We start from the raw sequence: 17,417 nt of genomic DNA, 5'->3' as shown, positions 1-17,417 counted from the left end.
GAAATGTTACGAGACCCAAATTTCAATATCGAGTTTCCTACGTCTAATGCAAGAAGTTTCAAGTATGTAATGTGGCTTATAAATTGATTTGATTAAACGAAAATGAGATTTTTATGTCTCTATCCGAGAATATATATTAATTGATACTTCCTCTCTTTTTTATTAAGGGTCTTATTTTAATCTTTTTTTTTATTCCCTAATAAATATTTCATTTCAAAATTTAAGAATATAATTATGACATACTTCCTATTTTATAGTATTTATTTATTTGTTAGACTATGGTAATTAGTTGTAGATATTTATTATGATAATTAATAAAATTACAAATATAAATTTATTACTCTCTCCGTCCACTAATTTGTGTCCTAGGAGAAGAGGGCACGCGTTTTAAGAAAAAACGTATACTATTTATTCGTTGAACGGAGTAGGGGTCACGACTTTTAAGAAAAAATAATTTATTTGTTAACGAAATAGTTACTTAAAATGAGCAGGACACGAGTTAGTGGACGGACCAAAATGACAAATCATGACACGAATTGGTGGACGAATGGAGTATTTTATTGGTACGTGTAGTTTAACTGCTGGAGATACTTAATAAAAATTGGAGGAAGTATTAATTATATGTACGATTTCAGTTAATAATTGCTTAAAATATTCACAGTCGTGAGTCAAGCTTCAGGGCTCGCGGGTGGGCTCCATCCATCCGAGCCACTGGCTCTGCAGTAGCGAGCCCCATCTCTCGTCATCCAAAATTGTGGTGATTTTTTTTAAAATTGGACCCAAAACTTGATTGGGCTCCATCCATCCGAGCCACTGGCTCTGCAGTAGCGAGCCCCATCCAAAATTATGGTGAATTTTTTAAAATTGGACCCAAAACTTGATTGGCCGTGAAAAGGATGCGTCTCTCTCTCTCTCTCTCTCTCTCCTTGCGCGCTTGGAGCGCATATGCAGGCACTGCTCGTACCAACCGGGCTCGGCAGTGCCAGGAGGCTCATGCGCTCGCTCCGCGAGCCCAGCTGCGGATGCTCTTATAGTCTAATGACTCTAATAGATATTGCTCGCAACTAATGTGTCAAACCGCTTATTTTCGTCGCTTGTAAGTTGTAACAAATGAAATTGCTTGAATAAGATACACATCTACTACAAAACTTATTGATTTTTGGCAAAGAATAATTACAATAAATTGTTTGAATTACACCTCCATACAAATATGCCATGAACTATACATATACAAATATATGTATGTACGTATTACCCTAGTCTTCATCCTCACCATCGCTGAGCTGCATTGCTAGCAAATCAATGGGCAGTGATCCTAGTGGAACTTGAGATTCCACTGCATCAAAAGATTCATCATCATCTTCACTAAAATCTTCATCCTCATCTTCTTTAACTAGGGCTCTCGAAGCCGACGAGCTCTTGCCACTTGAATAGATCGTGGCGGGGTAAGAGTGCGCGATTGCCTGAGACGCGCTCTCAAACTCCTCCACCTTCGACAGAAGCTCGTCCGGGCTCACATCAACCTCGTCCAAAATCGACGCTTGCCCCGACTCAACGGCCCTTCGCCACAACGCCATCATCTTAGGGCTTATCCGGGGCGACTCCGAATCTGATTTACACGAAAAATTACAGTCTTACCATCCAAATCTTGCCAGCCATTTCCACATACACATGTATAGGGATGGGTTAAAATAAAAACCTTATTTTTCGTAAAAACTACAAACTTGCAATGAACTCTGCGATGAGAAAATATAGTGACTTTATAGGTTCATTGCAAGAGTTCATAGTTTTTACGGAAACTTAGGTTTCGTACCGGAAAGATCGGTAGGGCTCGAGCCATTAGCAGAAGGTAGGTATCTCCGAGGAACCTCGTCCCGGTACATGGATTTCCACTCCCTTCCTCTCCACATCAGTATTTGCTCATCATCGAACGATAGCAGCACGCAGGGCACCAATTCCTACGGTCGAAGATAAGATTAGTGACGTCGTTAGGGGAAGAAAGGCGACGAAACAAACACCAACCTTCAACTTAGCTCCTATCTTCTTGTAATCACTAGGCTGCAACCCTCTGCAGTCTATCCTCACCAACTCCGACCCTTCAAACGCGGTCCTCGCATCCCTCACCAAGGTGACGTAAACCCCGTTTTTCGCTATTGGTGAAACGACACCGTTTGCAAGAAGCAAAGTTCATAGCAAGAAGATGAAAACAGAGTAAGCTAAATATCTTTGAGCCAAAATATAAGCCCCAACGATTCAATTAGGCAAAAAGCATCAAGGATAGAGAAACCCAAAATTGCCATCTTTTTTTACCTAATTTACGGATTGGGAGCAACCTCTTCCCTTTCGTTCTCAACTCGTCTGCTTCTTCCTTCGTCAGCCCTTCCGGTGCATCTTGTATGAGCTTCGGGTAAACAGGCGTAGCCGGTTTCCAAAGCATGATAGGCAAGCGAGGCCGTTTCTGGTGATCATAGTTTCTGCCACGAAACAGATACAACACCCCGCCCACCCGATGAATGATCTTGCCACCGGATTTTTCCTGCAAGATCAGCAAAGAGGCGTTCATAAACGAGCAAGATGTTCTCTAGTAACGAAAGCATCGCCAAGAACACAGCCAGAAACTCGCCATCACCAGAAAACCGATGCTAACCTCAACGCACCGGCATAGGTTATCCATGTCAACAGTCGGGACACCCAAGCAACGGACTTTGCAAACGGGCTGTCGCCTCCAATGCGTGTGTATCAACTCCAGCATATTATGTGTTAATCCATCTCGACCTACAGAATCCAACGTTTCAATCAAACAACTATCTGTATAACCTTATTACAACCACGAAATTTTCACCACTTACTGAAATCGAAACAAAAAGACATGATCCCACTTGGATAATCTAGAAATGCAACTTTCAAGAAACTGAAACACAACAACTGAAACAGTTTTGAAGCATCATAATTCATTAACTCACCTAATTTCCAATCATCCAAACACATCCAAACAAGAAGAGAACATAATGCAGCCAGCTCTCAATATTCTGAAAAACAACAATTCCAACAGCAAGAAACTATTTTGAAACATCACAACACCTTATTTTAGAGAGCTTATGAACTCCAAAAACTTATTACATGTTGCAAGAGCTTATAAAGTTATGAAAGTGTTTTGAGTAATTGAGCTTATGAACTAGAGAGATAGAATATCAAACAGAGATATAAATAGAAGGGTATATGCTCTTCAAAAATTTATTTTACCAAACACATTTCAAGAGCTTATAAGCTCCTAAACAACTTATACATTCCCATAATCCCAACACCAAATCCAAAGAAGAAGAAAAACATAATCCCACTTCACTTGCAACTCTCAAGAAACTGAAACAACAACAAATAAAACAGCAAGAAACAATCTTGAAGCATCATAATACATTAACAAACAATTATAAAAAAAAACAAACAAACATAATCCCACTTTCAAAATCTTGAAATTGAAAAAAAAACTCACCTAAATTCACCTGTTTATTACTAGACAACAAGGGTTTCACCATCTCTCGAATCTCCTCCCTCCGCAGCGGCGCTCCCAACACCTCCTTCCTCGGCCGCACATTGAATTTCCCCATCTCATAACCCCTCAACATCTCGTACCGCTTCGACCACATATTCTCATTCGGATTCTCATCGCCGCCGCCGCCGCCCAGCGGCTCAAAAAGCTTGATATTCCGCTTGCTCTTCTTCATCGGCGCCTTCCCCGTCCACGGCCGCGGCATCGTGGGCGGCGCGAACGGCAGGAACGCGGGCTCCCGCATCGCCAGGGGCTGAGCTTTAGGCGTCTCGGAATAGCTGTACATGAATTCGAAGGGGGCGCCGGGCAAGTGGTAGGAGATTCCGGAATGCCCGACGATGACGGCGCGGTCGTCGTTGTCGGGTTGGATTTTCTGGCCGGGCTTGACGGGCTTGTAGTATTTGGAGCTGCGGTGGTGGGCGGTGAAGGCGGGGTTGGTGGAAGGGTCTGGGTTTTGGCGGCGCTGGGATTTTAAAGGCGGAGGGTATTTGGGGGGTGGAATTGGGGGTTTGGGGGGCGGGGAGGGGGCGGAGGGTGGTGGGGTGGTGGGGAGGGATGAGAATAGGTTTGGATTTGGGAGTGATGCGAGAATCGCCATGGAAATGTATGATTTTGTGTTTTCTGCTGAGAAAATGTGAAGAAGATAAGTTGCAGAGATAATTTTGAGGATTTTTTGAGGAAGAAAGCATATTTTTGTTTTTTTTATTAATCGCCACGTGGAAAATATATAAATTCTGCTATTTTCTTTTTCCAATCAAATAATTTTCGGATTCATCCTCTTTCGTAATTTCGGCCATAATTCGTTATAAGTGAAAATAATTTTCTATAAGTCTGCATGCCAGAATTCATATGTTTGTCACAATTTTATTTCAAGCTTAATTGTTGGTTTCTATGCTGAATTAAGTGCAATCGAAAATTCGATTTAAATCTTAAAAAAAAAAAAAAAAAAAACGATTTAAATCAAATTCTCAAAGATAAAAATATATATAATCGGACAAAAAAAACTTATTTTTGTTAAAATTTAAATATACCTAGTGTATTTGGGACAATTAATCCATTTCTTTTTAAATTGGAGGGCTGGAAAATAAATATTGGAATAGTTGATTAATTAGTAAAGATGAGTTCTTTTTTGCTGTAAATTTATTATGAGAGAATATGGGATAAAAAGAATTCATCCTTTAATTTTTTTTTTCTACTTGTAGAATTTGACTCGTAATCATTCTCATCTCAATGAAAAATAATATTATCACACCAAAAATAAAAGAATAATATCCTTCATTTACAGTGAAAATGAGGAATGAGTACGAAAACGAGAGAAAAAAAAATAAAGAAAACTCAACAAATGAGTGTGGATATATGGAAGCGCAAGAGCTTTGAGTCATAGATCTCATGGAGCATCGCAATCGCACCACCACCAGCCGTGCCGAAGCCGAGCGCCTCTTCGGCATCGCTGAGAAGCTCCTCCGCACTAAGGATTTCGCAGGTTGCTGCCATCTAGGCGCTGGAGACGGAGGCGCTCATTGACGGCTCCGACCAGATCTCGGTCGTCACAGAGGTCCTTCCAGCCTCCGACAACAAGCGGCTGAGCAGCAACCAGCCCGACTGATGCTCGATCCTCCAAATCCGGCAGCACGTCAACGACGCTGCCCTCATCAAGAATTAAGAGTTCTCACTTGACCTATTTCGTAAGCACATCAAGAAACTAAACAGCCAAGTAATAATTTAAGCAAAAGAAAATTTTGGAATACCTCTATTTTAGGCATGAACATTTTTTTTTAATCACAACTTTGTTTTAGTATAATAGATAGATACTAGATTCTTCTTCTATTGTCGACACGCGCCTTCTTCGAAGGCCCCGATGCCGCGTGCTCGGAACTTGATTCTATCTGTACAAATCATGAAGTGAATATAAAGATCATAAAAGCTAAAAAAGAAAAAAGGTATGTGAAATTTGAGTATTTTGTTTCACCTTATTCAGTTTGTCCCTCACCAACTTAACCGTTTGATTCATAGATTCTGATGGAAAATATTCCTGAAAAGATTCAAGACAGGAGAAGAAGGATGTATCAACTAACAGAAACGAACCTTTGTCCTAACGCGAAACAACTCGAGAAGAATCACTTATAAGTTATAAACAAACCTTATCAGAAGAAACTAATGGCATGGAAGATGCATGTCCAGTGATAGCATCTCGTGATTCGCTCATCTGCCTACAAAATGGCCCATCCCAACATCAAGAAACATGAAATTCTCGAACGAAATTGGAAAATGGGGCGAGTGTAGGAGTACCTTTGAGGTAAGGAAGAATTTGGGGGGCATGAATCCTTGAGCGAAGGAGTGGAAGCTGAGGAAGGCTCTCTACTAGAATCGGAAGGGCCTTTGGATCTTCTAGCTGAAAGAAAAGTGCAAGTTTTACAAGCAATGCAATGCATAAGAACAACAAGAAGTGTCGATTTCTTAAAGTCACGCCACTTTGGACTTACGGTTTAGTCGTGCTAGAACTTCCTTCCTCCTCCCTTCTAACTTCTCTTTTGTGTCGGAAAGGCTCTCATACTCGGGCGCATATGTCACTTGTATTCGGTTTCCTAGAAAAATAGACTCATCTAACTTTCTTTTGGCAAACCTATCACCAAAATCGGGGACAAGCATTAAGCCTACAAATGTGCCTAATTTGTAAAACACATGTACGAACAACTCGTGAATGAACTTGAATATACATATTTATCATGAGAAACACGTTCGTAAAATGGCCCTTCCCCAAAAAAATTATATGTATGCCACATAATACACGCAGAATGGAAAACTAACACGCCAATGTGCGTGCATTATGCATATCTATCACAAGAAACAACTCGTGAAATGGCATTTTCCACACGAACCACCACTAGTTCGTCAACTAGAGAATTATACGTATGCCAATACTCGCACCCATAAACCACACACACTATGCTGCGCACAGTGAAAACACGGTACACACACGTACTTATCAAGAGAAACACATCAATAAAACGCCCTTTTCCACATGAAATTCACCAAACTCATAACATGCATATACATGTTTACCAAAATAAACAAATCATAAAAATGCCCTTTTCCCAATCACCAAAATGCATCAAGAGCAGAACCGTATCAGCAATAACATCCTCATGATTGATTAAGCAACATTAACTACTCAAATTAGCACACAAATATCCATGAAATGCATAGCATCAAATTGGTATAATCACCTAGCATTGTTAACTTGATGAAATTTGATCCAATAAACATCGGTATACACCTCACAGTCTTCGGCATCCATCGGCTTACATCTAAACAACAATCCAAAACACCATTACAGCTTTGGACTTTTTTACACCAAATCATGAAAAACAGAAATTCCATTCCAAACCAGAATAGCTACATCAAGAAACCCTCATTTTCTTCATTTCTTACACAATTCTAAAACCAATCTGCATAACCCACATATAATAGCTCAAAATTCAATTTCATTTCCTTCTTAAAATCATTCAGAAGTATACGATCACTTACTCTGCAACTGGGCCATAAGAAGAGAGCAATTTCAAGAGCTCATCGCCACAACCCAAGGAAGGAACATTCCTTACAATCAGGTACCTGCATCCAAAGCCGAAAAATAATTAAAATCACTTAGTTCAATAATTGAAACTTTCTTCTTTTTCCCTCCCACTAATTTTCCCCCCTTTTTTCCGAATATAATTAGGGTGAAGAGAGAAAGAAAAATTGATGGACAAACTTTGATTCATCGCAAACTGTATAAACGCGAACTGCAAGGGGCTCGTTTTTGTATTTAGGCATCGATTCCCGATCGAATAAACTGCAATTTGGGGAAAAATTCATGAATTTCACGGTTGTTGAAATTCATGAATAAACTGTCAACATGATAAATCAAAATGGCTGCCAAATCCAATTCAAAAACCATAAAATTTCGATAAATCCAATCTGAAATGGCTGAATCTAACAAACTCAATCAAAAACCATAATCCAATCTAACAAAATGGCTGCCAAATCAATGGCTGAAATCAACAAATTTAATGGCTGAAATGACTGAATCTAACAAAATCAATCTCTCAAAAATGGCTGAAATCAACAATTTATCTAACAAAATCTAACAAAATCAAAATGGTGCGGCGCAGCGGCGACCGGTGCGTGACGTGCGTCGAGAGAGCTGTAAAAGAGAGAGTGTGAAAGAGAGTTGGGCAGAGAGTAAAAGAGGGAGTCGCCGACCTGTAACTCCGCCTTCGCCGGTGAACTGAGAGGGTAGGCTGGCAGGGTGAGGCCGACCGCCGACGAATTGGAGTGCTCCGAGAGGTCCGAGAAGGTGGCCGGCGAGCTGGAGCTGGAGTGGTCCGAGAAGGGAAAGAGGGGCGGCGAGCGAACTGGAGGAGGAAGGGCGTGTGCGGTGTGTCGCGTCTGCTGCAGCTGCTGCTGTCCCCGCCTTCGCCGGCAGCGGGCGGGCGAACTGGTGGGGCGGCGGGCAGCGAACTGGTAAGGCAGCGGGCGGCGGCCGGGCGAGGGAGTGAGAGAGAGTGACTGAGGCGGCGGGAGAGTGAGGGAGATTTGGAGATGAACGAGAGATGAGAGATTAGAGGAGAATTAGAAATCTAGAGTTTCCATTTTCAAAGTTATTCTATTTTTTTTATTATTTTTAATTTTTAATATATATCTAATACTATTACTAAAATAAATATAAAAAATAAATAATATATTTTAAATAAAATCGGATCCACGGGTCGGATTTGGGTCGGATCCGGATCTCAAATTTCCAGATCCAGATCCATTTTAGAAAATGAGATCCAGATTCGCAGATCCAAAAAATTGAGATTCAAATCCGTAAAATCAGATCTGAATCCACGGATCTGGACCGAGTCCAGGACTGCCAATATAAGCTGTTGATTCGTATTTCCAGACTTCATGAATGTGGGCTTTTCATGCTTCTAGCTTCATGTGGGCCTCATAGTTATTACACTAAATCTTGAGCCCAAATTTGGCCCAATATAAATATTTCTCCAAAAAACTATCAAGATTTTATTTTTATTTTTAGATAAAAAGGTTTTAGTTTTTTTTTCTTCTTTTTTCCTAGGAGTTTGGAGAGTGGAATTTGAATATTGAACTTTACTAAGCTATAAAATTTGTGATAATATATATGGTATAACTAATAATACTTCCTTAAAATGATATGACATAAAATGACGTCGTTTTATACCGTGTCATTAAAAAAACGACGTTATTTTGTGTCACTTCAGTTAATTCAAATCTCGTAAAAGTCAGTTAATCTAGTATGATATTAATTTGCTTTGTGTCATGTCATTTAGAAAATTAAAATATAAATTATACAGTGGCATCTGGCAAGTCACATCATGATTATGAAGAGCGAAAAAATAGATGTGGGACGTTTTTAAATACAAACTTAATAATTTAGAATTTAAAAAAATATTTCTTATAATTCGAGACATTTTTAATAGACCAGGTATAATGTGAGGTTTAATAGTAATATTTATCCTATATAGAGAGAGATAGGAGAGAGAATTTGTGACACAAGATTGGACCCCAACTAAAGGCACCCATGATTCTAAGTTGGAAGAGGAAAATTCATGTGGGCAAAAGTATACAAAATAGTAGCCTTAATTTGTGACTGCATATGTCATACCCAAAATAATTCAAGTATTTCATTACCCAAATGCCTAACAACTTAAATCCACACAACCAAAGCTGTTACCAGTCACGGATCTGCAAAATCACATTTACCAATTATTAAGATATTCAATAAATTAAGCAAAACAAAGTTATATATGTGGAGGAAAGAGGGAGGAGGGGAAGGCTTAGAGCATCAACAACGTGGGGTGCGAAGGCCGGATCGAACCCGGCCTATCGCACCCGCCACGGTTGTTGCACCCGGGTGCAATGGCTGTAGCCTGTGGGGCGATGGAACGCACTCGGGGCAAAGCTGGAGCGAAGGAAATGGGTGAAAAGCACGCGCCCATTTCCGTAATAAAAAAAAATTCGAATTAAAAAAAATTGGATGGCTTTAAATTTTTGAATTGGATGGCTTTAAAAAAAATTGGATGGCTTAAAAAAAATTCGAATTAAAAAATGGGTGAAATGGGTTGACCCGTAGTTCGACGGCTTTAAATTTTTCGAAAATTGGATGTTTTAAATATTTGTTATTTTTTTTTATTTGTAATGTTTGGATTTTTAGTTGAATGAATTTTATGTTGTTAAAATTGAAGTTGTTTAATTTAAATTGAAAAAAGAATAAAAGTAAAGAGAAAATGAAATTAAAATCTATTGAACCCGGGCATGTGCAATACCATTGTTGGAGTGGGTGCAATAGAAGTGGGACCATGTCTATTGCACCCACTATGGGTGCAAGGGTTGTTGATGCTCTTAATTACATCATTAATATTTGTTTTTTGTCAAACTTTATTTTTCACAAACCAAAAAAAAAAGTAGAGAATTTGATTTGACGAGATGTTTATTGTTAAAAATATTTTATTTAATCCCGTGAGTGGATATATATATATATATATATATATATATTTACTTTGGATATATATTAAAGAGTAAAATTTTGAAGTAGCCAAAATGAAACATAAAACACAATTTATGGCCACACATTGAAAAAACACAAATTTTGGCCATTTTTATTGATTTGGACGTTTTTACCCTTAATGAGGCGGACCGGGTAGGATCAGACACGCGGGTCGCGTGCCGGGTCGAGTTAGGCACTTATGGCACTATTAGTGCCATAAGTGCCAACGGAAATTCAAAATAAAACTAAGTAAAATGATCATTTGGGCACTTATGGCACTAATAGTGCCATAAGTGCCATACGTGCAACACAAATACAGAAACAACATCATTTAAACCCTAAATGGAACATCTAAACCCTAAATGGAATATCTAAACCCTAGGTGGAAGTGTGCACTTATGGCACTTATGGCACTAATAGTGCCATAAGTGCCATACGTGCAGCACAGATCAGATCAGATCAGATCTGTCGATGGCTGAAATCGAAAGAGGCGAAGATCAGATCTGCCGATGGAGGAGGCGGCGCAACGATCAGATCAGATCCACCGCCGCCGCCTAATCAGATCAGATCCACCGCCGCCTTATCAGTTCAAATCTGCCTTCGTCGCCGCCTCATCCTCCGCCACCTGACCGACTTCCTCCACGCCGCCGATTTCAGAGGACCGGATCTCCTCCACCGCCGCCGCCTCATCCTCTACTCCGACGAAGTCTGCCCAAGCCGCGAGAGCTCCGACGAATTCTTCAAGCTCGGCGTCGCTGGAGAGAGAGAGAGGGAGATGAGAAAGAGAGAGGAGAGAGTGGCAGCCGAGATGAGAAAGAGAGAGGAGAGAGAGAGAAGGGTAGAATAGTCATGAAATACAAAAAATGACCAAAATTTATATTTTTTCAAATGATGAACAAAATTTGATGTTGTATGTTGAATATGGCCATTTGACCCTATTATCTCTATATTAAATTTACACATGATAAAAACAAAGGTGCCCAACTGAAAGTTTGACATGATGAACAACCACCACTGATTATTAACAGCAGTTACAGTTCTGTAAAAATCTTGTGAAACAGTGAAAATTAATCGAGGTTTTCTAAAAATTTTGGGAAATCGAGATATGTATTTTTTTTTCCTTCCTTTTTTGACTTTGATATTTTAAAAGGATAAATTTCTTACGTTTTATTTGATGATCATGACTACTGTACAGTAATTGACACACAATAAATTTATTGATGTTACACTATAACACAATGTTTCAATAGTTACATAATTTTTAATAAATAGGTGATACTAATAAATATAATTAATTAAAATTATTATTAATGCGTGTTACAAAAATAAATACATATCACTAAGTTTAATGATGTTTGAACGTTTAATTATTTTTGTGACATGTAAAAGTGTAATTATTTTTGTGACATGTGAAAGTGCAGCTATTTTTTATTACTATAATATAATTTATAATTAATTACTTAGTATTTAAGAAAAAATAAATTTTATTAATAGTTAAAAGTGAGTATAATAATATTTGTGTATGTATATATAATAATATTTGTGAGCGCGTGATACATTCACACACACACGGGGGAGAGAGCAAAAATATATTGTAACGCCTACATGTAACAAAAATATTTTATGATAGTTTTGGATGTCATAAGATTTGTCACACGTATAATGTCGCAAAATTTGTTTTCTTGTTTTGATTGGCATTCCTGATGCCTTGATACATTTTCTTTCAATAAAAGTTTTACTTTACTGATCAAAAAAAAATAAAAAAAAAATAAAATAATGTCGCAAAATTTGTTAAATTTTTAAATGTCAAAAAATTTACTTATATTTTTATGTGTAACTAAAGTATATAGATGTATTGGTGTAGCTAAACTTTTTTATATTTAAAGATGTAATAAATTTTATAACACAATTTTTAATATCACTAAAATTGTGTCACTACGATACATTTTGTTGTAGTGTTGGCACCGGATGATGTTTTTTACCCTTAAAAATATTACTATTGTTTTTTTCCAATTTATCTTTAATACTACCATTTTTATATCTTTTCACTTTAGTCTGATTTGAAGCCGACATGGATGCCCCAAATCTCACATTTATACAGTTTCGAACTTTTACTACGTTCAATTTTATTTTCTTTTAACTTTTTCGTAAAGCTTAATTTCAACGAATCATATATATTCATGTACAAATAGTTAAACGATATGATTGATGAATTTTTTTCAGAGTTTTGTACCTATAGGTACCTGCTAATCAGAAATCTATAAACGACACCAACAAAAACAAAATAATAGATTTTAGAAATAATGAATGTAAAAAAAATAAAAAAAAATACAGCCTAATCTGTTATTAGAATAAAAACATTAGTGGATACGATAAAATGTGACAATTTTTTAAGGGTTTCAATTCCGTAGAATGTGGAATGACAGCTGGTATTACTTGTCTTAGCAACATGTGTTGAAGAAATCAAATTTTTCACAATATTCCACAGATTGTATTGATGTAAAAAAATTGATATCTTTGTTATTTATTTATTATAGAATTGAAATATTCCCATGATTAGTTTACACTTATAATTGAGTTTGGTTACAACTTACAAACTTACAATTCAAGTAACTAATATTTAAGTGTTGCGTTTTAGTTTTTTCTTTATTAAGGCGTGCGTTTGTAGCCAAAATAAAATGGGAAAAATGCATGGGTGTAGCATGGTAATATTAATTGCTTTGGTTAATTTGAGTTTTAGTTTAATAAATCATTAGTAAATTATCCAAGTCCAATCTATCAGATTTGTGTCGATTTAGGTCGAAAGTAATTTTCGAAAATTAAAACTAGCAATCGAAGATGACACGCGATTGCCAACAGGACGAAGCGACATTATTTTTGCGAACATGATAGTTTATTAAGCTATAACAACATCAAAATATTATACTATTATACTAGTGCAATTAATCTCAATCACGAAACAATGCCGTTTTAGACCATTGGGTTAGTTGGGAAGCTTTGTGTGCAGAAAAAAGGGAAGGGGGACTAGACATTTTAGACCTGGAAAAATTCAATAAGGCTTTAATGGCTAAATGGCTCTGGAGATTCCTTACAGAGAAAGACTCGCTGTGGGTCAAGGTGATTAAAGCTTGTAATGGAGAGATCGAACGGGATGTGGGGGGCTTTTGGCTTAAAAGAAACAGAGTGGCAGGTTCGAGTTGGTGGAATAAGGTGTTGAGGTTGAGCAGGGGAGAGGGTGGAAAATGGCTGAGAGAAAATCTTGAGATCCATCTTGGAGAGGGAGATTCTACACTCTTTTGGCACCACTGTTGGATTGGGAACCTGAGTTTGAAAGACCGATTTCCAAGGCTTTTCCGGCTGACTAATAACGAAGGGGGTCTCATTAAAAATTTGGGGGTCTGGAATGCGGGTGTCTGGGAATGGAGGCTGGGCTGGATTCGAACTTTGAGGGGAAGAGATGTTCAACAAGCCTCTGACCTTCTTTCTTTAATTGATAATGTTTCCTTGAAAGTAGGAGTTTCAGACAGCTGGAATTGGAAGCATGCAGAGAATGGGATCTTCTCAGTTAAGGCCGCCTACAAAGCTATCTCTCAAGTTCCAACATCAAGCGATCCAGTTCCCGTTTTTCGAAGCATTTGGAAAGCTGCAGCACCCTACAAGGCCAAAGTTGTGGCGTGGAGAATCATGAAAGATCGGATGCCCACTTGCGACAATTTGCTCAAAAGACAGGTGGATATCCCCAGCTCCAAAGCAGAATGCGTTTTCTGCAAATCACAGATCGAAGATACCAACCACATCTTCTTTGCTTGCCAAAGAACTACCAAAGCCTGGTACGATATTCTCTCTTGGCTTGGCTTTCAGTCGGTGCTTCACACTTCAGCGAAAGATCACTTCTTTGCCTTCAAGAATCTTGGCCTTAAGGAAAATGGCAATTTCCTCCTGAGCTGCTGGTTATGTGTTGTTTGGTGCATTTGGAACGGTAGAAACGAGTGTAAATTCAACAAGGGTCAGTGGAATGAGGAGAAAACAGTCCGAGAGATTAAGACAAGAATTTGGACTTGGAGGACGGCATATTTTTTGGAGAGTTCAGCAGGAGATTTCAGATCTTGGCTCCTCAACAATCACATTTTGGAGTAATCGAGTTTTCTCATTTTTGTTTGGAGTGGGCTGAGGTCTATCTTTCTTTTGTCCTCCTTGTTTCCTTTCTGTTTTTTCAATTGTTCCTCCTCTCTTGGTACCTCTGGTACAAAGTCTCTCTTTTTTAATAATAATTCTCTTTCCTGATCAAAAAAAAAAAAAAAAAAACGAAACAATGTCGTTTTATTCATGTTAGCAACCCATGTCATCTCGAATTATCGTCAAATTGTGGCCAAAAATCACTTTCAAACCGCAACTCGCACAAATCCGATCCTCGAATAATGTATTAGTGATTTATATATTGAATTAAATTTGTCAGAAGCTCATATTATCAAAGTAAACCGATGTAATATAGGGAGAGACTAGGTTATAAACACTTTTGAAAAAAAAACTGAATTCTCTGTATAAATGTCTGAATTATATATATATATACTTCTTCATCGTTTATAAAATGTAAGGGGAAAAAATGTCTCTATCACATGTTTTATATAATCGAATTTTATGTCACACTTATACAGCATATAGAATGCTGTCGTTCCTTCTGTCACGTGTAATCTCTACTATATTAATTACTCAATCAAATAATAGCCCTTTATTTGGCTTCAAGATAATGCCCAATGTTGCCTCAAAAAATGTGTGATGCCAAAACTTTTGAAATAGAGCCTACTAATCCCCTAAGTTCACGAGACAAATAAAAAAAAACTCACGAGCATATTACTCACAAGATGAATTGAACCGACGGCTTAGAAGGTTGTACGTTTTCTCAATCTGGCTTATTCATTAAAGTCGTAAAAGAAAACATTATTGTAAAATCCAATCATAATTAAAATAATGTCATCGATTGAGATTTTGGTTGGAATCCGGACGTGTGTGGAAAATTAAAAAAAAAAAAACTACTGAAGTTTACTTTTAATAATAATATTGAAGAAAAGAAAAAAAAATCAAACATGCTCTTTTGATTATCCACATTATCCAAATATGCAAATTTATGTTATTTTGATTTAACTAAAAAAGATTTAGGCAAGCTTGTTTAGCCTTAAATTGATAGATTTAATCACTCATGCCCCAAATGAATAATTGTAATTTTTTGATAAATGGTTTGATCATAACGTATTTATGAACTCAAAATAGATAAAACCATAAAAGGTTGGTGCATCGTAAAGTGAAAATTTTAGTAGATTTTATTCAAGTATATGACTGTGTGTGTGTGAGAGAGAGAGAGAGCTCTGATACGTCGCCACGATTTGTCAGCAGAAGTCAAAGCCAAGAACAAAAAATATTAGTGCAAGAACAAAAAAAAAAAAAAAATGAGATAGGGAAAGATATCAACTCTAATAATTGAACCAATCGAGAAATTGCACTTTCAAATAAGTGAATTTATCCCACATTGCATACAATATTTAATTAATTAGAGCACGAAAACTTATGTTAGATAATTTTACAACTCTTAATTTGTTAGATCGTATTTATATGCGATACTCCATCCCATTCAAATTATCGTTAATTTAGGTTAAATATAAATTCTCAGTCACGTGAGAAAATTGAATGTCGGATTTGAAAATGGATCGACTTAGCCAACGAGACATAAATCAATAAAGATTCTCATTGTAAAAGGTCTTGGGTCCAATCAAGTCTGCGTGTGGTGTAGTTTTTTCACTTTTATGTGGATGGTTTTGGCAACTTTGTATGGATAGTGGTCTCTCTTACGTGAAGTTATTTTTCCACCTTTATATGGTGTACAGGTTCCGTCTGCGTACAAGTGGCTTATTTGATTAGATATATAATACTTCATTCGTCTCATAAAAATTAACACAAGCATAATTTTGTCATTTTGAGCCGTCTCATTTTTTAACCACAATCCCTTTATTTTTCATCTCTATTTTTGATAAAGTGAGACCCATTTTTCACACACAACACATTTTATCTAACAGGGGCGCGCTCCAGTGAGACCCCCTATTTTTCGTGTAACATGAGTACAATGAATAAGACATATAATACTAATGAACAAAACGTATATATAATGAACAAGATGTATATACTGATGAAAAATAAAAATTAAAAAATTCGTAATGAATAAGACATATATACTGATGAACAGGGCCGTATATACTGATGAACAATGTAGTATATACTGATGAATAACAAAATTTAAAATATTCTGCTCCCTCCAGGATTCGAACCCTGTGAAAAAAAATCACCCTCCAGATACAATATCAGTCATAGGATTGATAAAATAAACGCACCAGATCGTGCCCTAGATCTCACTAAAATTAGGGGGTCTCATTGGAGCGGCCCCCTTATCTAACATTTTTTAAAATATGTGTCACTTACAAATGTTCATGTGAGACGGAATAAGTAAATACCTCTTGTACTAAAAAATGGATCAAATTATTGTTATTGAGTTGTATCTTCTTATATCCAATTAACGCCTCTTTAATAAATGAAGTTAATTATGTTACTCGTGGGACGGTGGGAGTATATTATACCAAAACGACTTAAAATTAATGTAAAATAATAGAATGACCTAACTAAGATATATAGGAGAGAGTAATATATTTAATTATAACTTGGCTGATATTCGACTATTCTAAATTTGTTTTAATCCAAGTATTATATATATAATCAAGATCATCAAATAAACATGAGACTTTCCTTATCTTTTACGCTAAATTTTTAACAAAGTCGAGGAGGTCTAATTTAACCTGCAAAACTAATGCACTAAAGTCTCTCTTTTTCAAAAGGTCATTGAATCGAATCTCACCAGCAATATGTGAATTGTATTTTATTTGGATTTGGGATTATATTTGTATTTAGTTGGATATTTAATTAATTTAAGTGTAATATACATATATCTTCTATCTCTAAAAAAAGATTAGCACCCACATTTTTATTTTATTTTCTATATTTTTGTGGTAAAAAGAGCACCCTCATTTTTAAGGTGCACACACTCACTCGTGATGTTTCTGACTGTTTGGTGTGTGTGAAATGGTGAATTATTTTTGGATGGACACGTGGACAGCTTGTGAGTTTTCCTAGTACCTTTGTCTGCACAACTTCTACTACTATTGTGCAACAAAACTCGTAATACCATGGGCGTCCCTTTTCTTGTTTTCTCTCCTTTTTTTCCCTTCCATGTATATATTCTTATCCCCACCTATCTCACTACAATTATGTATTTCCTTTCAC

At 37.0% G+C, this 17,417-nt stretch overlaps 2 protein-coding genes across 7 annotated transcripts; both read right to left on the bottom strand.

Annotated features, from left to right (window-relative positions):
* Positions 1–1,138: 1,138 nt before the first annotated feature.
* LOC131025299 (CRS2-associated factor 2, chloroplastic) lies at positions 1,139–4,216 on the bottom strand. 2 transcript variants are annotated; one of them, XM_057955009.1, is made up of 7 exons: positions 3,501–4,160; positions 2,850–2,925; positions 2,648–2,775; positions 2,311–2,536; positions 2,023–2,150; positions 1,814–1,958; positions 1,139–1,609 (listed from the first exon to the last, which is right to left on the bottom strand). In XM_057955009.1, exons 1-7 carry the CDS (start codon positions 4,143–4,145, stop codon positions 1,257–1,259), a joined length of 1,701 nt encoding a protein of 566 aa, XP_057810992.1. In that variant the 5' UTR covers positions 4,146–4,160; the 3' UTR covers positions 1,139–1,256. The 2 variants fall into 2 exon arrangements, with proteins under 2 accessions (XP_057810992.1, XP_057810993.1); XM_057955010.1 differs by lacking the exon at positions 2,850–2,925 and having other exon boundaries at positions 3,491–4,216.
* A 556-nt stretch (positions 4,217–4,772) lies between these two features.
* On the bottom strand, positions 4,773–8,194 carry LOC131025300 (uncharacterized). 5 transcript variants are annotated; one of them, XR_009102129.1, is made up of 10 exons: positions 7,790–8,194; positions 7,299–7,379; positions 7,076–7,159; positions 6,775–6,855; positions 6,031–6,170; positions 5,837–5,939; positions 5,688–5,757; positions 5,517–5,579; positions 5,296–5,433; positions 4,773–5,225 (listed from the first exon to the last, which is right to left on the bottom strand). XR_009102129.1 is itself a non-coding variant. In XM_057955011.1 (9 exons), the coding sequence occupies exons 2-9, from the start codon at positions 7,358–7,360 to the stop codon at positions 5,359–5,361; spliced, it is 678 nt and encodes a 225-aa protein (XP_057810994.1). In that variant the 5' UTR covers positions 7,361–7,379; positions 7,790–8,194; the 3' UTR covers positions 5,269–5,358. The 5 variants fall into 5 exon arrangements, 1 of the variants encoding a protein (XP_057810994.1); XR_009102127.1 differs by having other exon boundaries at positions 4,773–5,190; positions 7,790–8,171; XR_009102128.1 differs by having other exon boundaries at positions 4,773–5,105; positions 7,790–8,171.
* Positions 8,195–17,417: the final 9,223 nt, after the last annotated feature.

Source organism: Salvia miltiorrhiza, chromosome 5 (assembly GCF_028751815.1).
Source record: "Salvia miltiorrhiza cultivar Shanhuang (shh) chromosome 5, IMPLAD_Smil_shh, whole genome shotgun sequence".
In the NCBI taxonomy this organism is placed as follows: domain Eukaryota; kingdom Viridiplantae; phylum Streptophyta; class Magnoliopsida; order Lamiales; family Lamiaceae; genus Salvia; species Salvia miltiorrhiza.
The sequence above is the reverse complement of the archived record's forward strand: the minus strand, read 5'-3'. Positions and strand labels throughout refer to the sequence as shown.

Bases quoted from the DNA above. Each gene is read 5' to 3' on its own strand.
- LOC131025299 (XM_057955009.1), bottom strand. From the start codon at position 4,145: ATGGCGATTCTCGCATCACTCCCAAATCCAAACCTATTCTCATCCCTC. The intron at 2,926-3,500 runs GTGAATTTAGGT...AAACTGTTTCAG, and splicing joins TGTTGTCTAGTAATAAACAG to TTGTTGTGTTTCAGTTTCTT. The intron at 1,610-1,813 runs GTACGAAACCTA...CGTGTAAATCAG, and splicing joins GAGCCCTACCGATCTTTCCG to ATTCGGAGTCGCCCCGGATA.
- LOC131025300 (XM_057955011.1), bottom strand. From the start codon at position 7,360: ATGCCTAAATACAAAAACGAGCCCCTTGCAGTTCGCGTTTATACAGTT. The intron at 6,856-7,075 runs GTAAGTGATCGT...ATTGTTGTTTAG, and splicing joins TCTTATGGCCCAGTTGCAGA to ATGTAAGCCGATGGATGCCG. The intron at 5,758-5,836 runs GTACTCCTACAC...GCCATTTTGTAG, and splicing joins AATTCTTCCTTACCTCAAAG to GCAGATGAGCGAATCACGAG.